At 43.0% G+C, this 6330-nt stretch overlaps 1 protein-coding gene across 1 annotated transcript; it reads left to right on the forward strand.

Moving 5' to 3' along the window:
- Positions 1-2526: 2526 nt before the first annotated feature.
- Positions 2527-3808, forward strand: foxl1 (forkhead box L1). Its single transcript, XM_044035520.1, has one exon. The coding sequence runs from the start codon at positions 2556-2558 to the stop codon at positions 3513-3515; it is 960 nt and encodes a 319-aa protein (XP_043891455.1). The 5' UTR covers positions 2527-2555; the 3' UTR covers positions 3516-3808.
- The last annotated feature ends 2522 nt before the right edge of the window (positions 3809-6330 follow it).

The following is a 6330-nucleotide window of genomic DNA, read 5'->3' on the forward strand; positions in this document are numbered from 1 at the left end:
GTAATAGGGGACGTTGTAACAGGGGACAGTTGTAACAGGGACGGTTGTAACAGGGGATTGTATTGTAACAGGGGCGTTGTATTGTAACAGTGGACAGTTGTAACAGGGGCGGGTAACAGTGGACAGTTGTAACAGGGACAGGGCGTTTTTTATTTAACAGGGGATGTTGTAATATTGTAACAGTGGACAGTTGTAACAGGGGACGCTTGTAACAGGGACGTTGTAACAGGGGATGGTTGTAACAGGGACATTGTATTGTAACAGTGGACAGTTGTAGGTTGTTGTGTAGGGGACGGGGACGTTGTAACAGGGGACGTTGTAATGTGGACAGTTGTAATACGTTGGGACGGTTGTAACAGGGGTTGTAACAGGGGACGCGGTTGTAACAGGGACGGTTAAATAGGACGGTTAGGAGGGACGTTGTAACAGGGACGTTGTAACAACGGTTGTAACACGTTGTACAGGGGACGTAACAGGGACGCTGTAACAGGGGACGCGTTAACAGGGGGAACGTTGTAACAGGGGACGGTAACAAGGACGCTTGTAACAGGGACGGGGACAGGGTGACGTTGTAACAACAGGGACGGTAACAGGTGACGTTGTAACAGGGTGACGTTGTAACAGGGGACATTGTAACAGGGGACGGTTGTAACAACTTAGAGTGATGACACTCACTGTACACATGCTCAGTGAGTGTCCCTCATTCCTGCTATAGAGAGAGAGACACATTTGAAACGTCCTGATGGTGTTATCTACAAAAGCTTGTTTTTAAGGTAAAAAATGACTTTCCTGTCTGATGTACTTTTTTGGATGCTGTTTGAAGATCAAATGTCTATGAATTCAAACTAATACTATTAGAATCACTGTTTTGAAGCTTAAAATAGAAATGGCTAACTAGCAGTCAAGCTTGCTTCGTTTCATTCATTCTTAAAAACTAACAATAATAATAATAATAATGCTTATTGTTTATTGATTGTTTTTTAGTGATGTAAGTTGACCTTGAGTGCCATGAAAGGCGCCATCAAATAAAATGTATTATTATTAGTAGTGACTCATTTTCTTGCATTATAATTTGACGGCTTCACTTGAAATCACTGAAATGAATACAATAACATGACTGATAAATAATATTTTCCATTTTGCCTATATGATTGATTCATTATGTATATTTTACACATGTTACCACTGTCCCAGTGTATAGGGACGGTGGTAACATGTGTAAAATATACATAATATAGTGGAGAGACTGTATTAAAATCAATTTTGCAACCTGTACATATTTCATAAAACCACATGAATACTTTATTTCAACAGTTGACAGATTGAAGTTTATAATAAAACAAATTGGTTATTTCAGTGTAAATGGTTTTTGATGTTTTGCTGAAAATTGTGACCAGGGACAAATGTCTCTGGTCTCCCTTACTTATTAGCTGCATGGCTCTACAGTGTAGTGACACAAGGATAACCAGAGCTTGTCACGTCTTGACCAGGCAGGAGTCGCTGGAGAGAGCAGAACAATGAAAAGGAAAGCAAAAAAGTGGGGATAGAATAAGAAATGTGCACAGCAGGAAGAAAAGGAGGGAGATGAAGGAGAAGGTAGACAACTGGAGAGACCAGGAGGCTCAGAGCAGGAGAAGACCACAGAAGGAGAGGAACAAATAAGTGAAGGAGAAGAAGATGTGAGGGAGGAAGAGGAGGAGGCTGCTGCAGATTCAGAAAGTGGGGCAGAGAGTGACCACCAGTCAGATGAAGATGAAGGGTCCTCGGCCTGCACAGTTGTGTTTAGTTTAAACACTGGACGTGTTCCTGTTGTTCATGATAAAACACGTACTGTTGTGTTTGTTCTGTTAAATCCTTTACATTATTTGGGGATTCATACATGAACCACTCAGACAATCAAAGTTACCTACTACAGCTTTAAGCCTGTCCCTTTAAACCTTTTTATTTCTTTTTTTCTTCCAATCTGGAGCAACAATATAAAAACATTTGTGTTTGTTGTTTTTTTCAGTTCTACAGGAAATGATTTTTATGATGATGAAATGTGACTGTCAATCACCACGTCCTCACATAAAGTTTGTTTATTTACAACAAACAAACAAACAAACAAAGAAACAGCTGGAGCAGAGAAGAAACGCGGAGTCTTTTTCATAGTGCGTGCGTGCGTGCGTGCGTGCGTGTGTTAGTGCGTGCGTGTGGACGTGAGATTTCAAACAGCACATCAGTGCGTTTATGTATTGGGAGCCCGGAAATTTTTCCAAATAAACACAGCTTGATTCGCCCTGGGTGGGCAGACTTATCAAGAGACTAATTCTATAAACAGATGAGGGAGTAAGGAGCCACGTGATTGGCTGAGACATAGTGTGTGTGTGTGTGTGTGTAATGAAGTTTTAATGAATGTGTGTGGCCTCAGAACAGCACGGACTGTTTATGATGGACAATTTATTCCCCGCTGCAAAGTCAACATCCAGTTATTACCATGTTTCTGGGCTCATGACTCTGCAGCTCCAGCAGCTCCAGCAGCTCCGGGAGAAGCAGCCTCCACTTTCCCCGGCGTCATGACCCTGTACGGCCGCCTGCCGCCGCTCGCAGCCCCGGCTCCGGCTCTCAGCCTCCCCGCGCCCTCGCTCCTCTACCTGTACGGCCGGGACGGTGGCGCACTCCTGCCCGCCCTCGGCCTGGTTCAGACCCGCCACGAGCCTCCGCAGAAACCGCCCTACAGCTACATCGCGCTCATCGCCATGGCCATCAAGAGCGCGCCCGAGCAGCGCGCGACCCTCAGCGGCATCTACCAGTTCATCATGGACCGGTTCCCGTTTTATCACGACAACAAACAGGGCTGGCAGAACTCGATCCGACACAACCTGTCCCTCAACGACTGCTTCATCAAAGTGCCGCGAGAGAAGAACCGGCCCGGCAAAGGCAGCTACTGGACCCTGGACACCAAGTGTCTGGACATGTTTGAGAACGGAAACTACCGCCGCAGGAAGAGGAAGGGTAAGAACCAGCGCGAGGTTCTGGACTCCGGAGCCGCTGCTGCAGGAAACAAGGGCTGCAGCAACAAGGGACCGGGGCCTCCAAGGGCCCCTCTGTCCTCTGTGAAGAACCAGGGCGCCTCAGAGGAGCCGGAGGAGGAGACGGTGCCACAGACTCTCCCGGAACAAAAAGTCGCAGAGGAGGACAGCGCGACTCCTGCTCAACTGGAGCTGGAGACCAGAGCGCGAGAGCGGGGTCCACTCTGCGCCGGAAACACGAAGCTGGGAAACTTTCCGAGCCGAGGAACAAACAAAAGTTTCAGCATCGAGAGCATTTTATCCAGAAACGAGGATGAGACGCGCAGCAGCAGCTGCAGGAACGGCAGCATGTGCGGCTTCTGTGCGGAGAGTCCCGCTGCTGTCAGTCCGTCTGTGGTGCTCGCTGCTCGGCATCATCACTTGCACAGGTTCCCGCTCTGCTCTTACCTGTCACTCACCTGTCCGCCTGTCACTCACCTGCCCAGACCCGCTGCTCCAGTTTAAATAAAAACACAGTCTGAGAAGTTTAAACAATGAGACACTTTTCTACTTCCAGGACCTTCGTTATCTACAGACACTGACAGAGAAGTGTGTGTGTGCGTAAAAGTCTGGATCATCATAATATTGACTTTAACTCGTGCGTAAAAGTCTGGATTATCATAATACTGACTTTAACTCGTGCGTAAAAGTCTGGATCATCGTAATACTGACTTTAACTCGTGCGTAAAAGTCTGGATCATCATAATACTGACTTTAACTCGTGCGTAAAAATCTGGATTATCATAATACTGACTTTAACCTCGCGGCGTAGTAAATCTGGATTATCATAACTGACTTAACTATTCCTTAAAAAGTTGGATTATCATAATACCGACTTTAACTGTGCGTAAAGTCTGATCATCGTAATACCTAATTTTAACTTGTGTAATACCTTGGATTATCATAATACTGATTTAAACTCTCGTGACGTAAAAGTCTGACTCGTAAAGTCTGGATTATATGACTGACTTTAACTCGTGCTTGAAAGTCTGGATTATCATAATACTGACTTTAACTCATGCTTGAAAGTCTGGATTATCATAATACTGACTTTAACTTGTGCATAAAAGTCTGGATTATCATAACACCGACTTGAACTCATGCTTGAAAGTCTGGATTATCATAATACTGACTTTAACTCATGCTTAAAAGTCTGGATTATCATAATACTGACTTTAACTCGTGCGTAAAAGTCTGGATCATCATAATACTGACTTTAACTTGTGTGTAAAAGTCCAGATCATCATAATACTGACTATAACTGTAAAGTCTGATCATCATAATACTGACTTTAACTGCATGCAAAGTCTGATTATCATAATACTGATTTAAACTCGGAAAATCATAATACTGACTATAACTTGTGTGTAAAAGTCTGGATCATCATAATACTGACTTTAACTCGTGCGTAAAAGTCTGGATTATCATAATACTGATTTAAACTCGTACGTAAAAGTCTGGATTATCATAATACTGACTTTAACTCATGCTTAAAAGTCTGGATTATCATAATACTGACTTTAACTCATGCTTAAAAGTATGGATTATCATAATACTGACTTTAACTTGTGTGTAAAAGTCTGGATTATCATAATACTGACTATAACTCATGCTTGAAAGTCTGGATCATCACAATCTCGATTTTAACACATGCTCAAAAGTCTGTATTCTGGTGCTTTTGCTCCAAACTTCCCCAAAAGTGATGCTTGATCATAACACAGCTGAAAGTATGTGATGATTTTGTGTTTTGGGGTAAAAAGAAATGTATATTTTGGGTAGAAATATCCAGTTGTGTTTTCTTCTTTTTTATTGAAATAAATTGCAATTTGATTTGTGACATGATTTTGTAAATCAAGCTTCAGTTGAGTATTTACTTTGTTACGGCTTTAAAATATGATTGACAGTCAAAATATGACATATCCTGTGATTTAATGCAAGGATGAGAATTTAAAGATGGGATTTATTTCCAACATTTGTTTTCATTTCCTGAAAACATCAGCTGCAGTAAATCTGCAGATTAAGATTAGAATCTTAATTCCTGCTCATACATGAAGATGAGAAAGTGTTTGATGATAAAGAGAATAATGTAATCATGCCATTAAAGCTGTTTTACATTCCACATGTGCAAAATAAAGTTTAGTTTTGAATAAAATAAAATAAACCTGGTTTATTTATAATGTGAACACAAACACAGCTGGAGACTCCTTTATAAACTTAAACATTTTATATTCACCGCTGATAAACGATGCATCGATGACGTCCGTATCTCACTGTGAGACAGACTTTTGTAAACCACTCACTCTCCCACACCAAAGTCCACAGAGAAAATCAGTGATTTTATTATACACATATATGTGTACATATATATGTACATATATACATGTGTGTATATATGTACATATACATAGGATGTGACGCTCGTGCAAATCAACAATGTTTTCTGCACATTTGAGCAGAGGAAGTCGCTGTCACGCGCATTTCCTGTATTTATAGAGGACGAGGAGAAGAACGAGAATGAGGAGAAGATTGAAGACGAGGAGAAGAATGACGACGAGGAGAAGGACAAGAACGAAGATGAGGAGAAGATCGAGGAAGAGGAGAAGATCGAGGACAAGAACGAAGATGAGGAGAAGAACGAGGACAAGGATAAGATCAAGGAGAAGAAAGAGGAAGAGGAGAAGGAGGAAGAGGAGAAGAACGAGGACAAGGAGAAGAATGAAGACGAAGAGAAGAACGAGGGTGCAGGATGAGGAGAAGAACGAGGACGAAGAGAAGAACGAGGAGGAAGAGAAGAACGAGGATGAGGACAAGAGCGAGGAGAAGAACGAGAACAAGAAGAAGAATGAAGACTAGGAGAAGGACGAGCATGAGGAGAAGAACAAGGACGAAGGATGAGGACGAGGACAAGGACAAGGAGAAGAACGAGGACGAAGAGAAAAACAAGGATGAAGAGAAGAACGAGGATGAAGGATGAGGACAAGAACGAGGAGAAGGACAAGGATGAGGGGAAGAACAAGGACGAGGGGAAGAACAAGGATGAGGAGAAGAACAAGGACGAAGAGAAGAACGAGGATGAGGACAAGAACGAGGACGAGGAGAAGAATGAAGACTAGGAGAAGGAGCGAGGAGAAGCGAGGGCGAAGAGAGAATGGGACGAGGAGAAGGGCGAGGACAAGGAGAAGAACGAGGACAAGGAAGAGGAGGAGGATGAGGAGAACAAATGAAGACGAGGAGAAGAATGAGGGAGAAGAGCGAGGACGAGGGGAAGATCAGGACGAGG

This window comes from Solea senegalensis, linkage group LG10 (genome assembly GCF_019176455.1).
Source record: "Solea senegalensis isolate Sse05_10M linkage group LG10, IFAPA_SoseM_1, whole genome shotgun sequence".
Lineage (NCBI taxonomy): Eukaryota > Metazoa > Chordata > Actinopteri > Pleuronectiformes > Soleidae > Solea > Solea senegalensis.

Bases quoted from the DNA above. Each gene is read 5' to 3' on its own strand.
- foxl1 (XM_044035520.1), top strand. From the start codon at position 2,556: ATGACCCTGTACGGCCGCCTGCCGCCGCTCGCAGCCCCGGCTCCGGCT.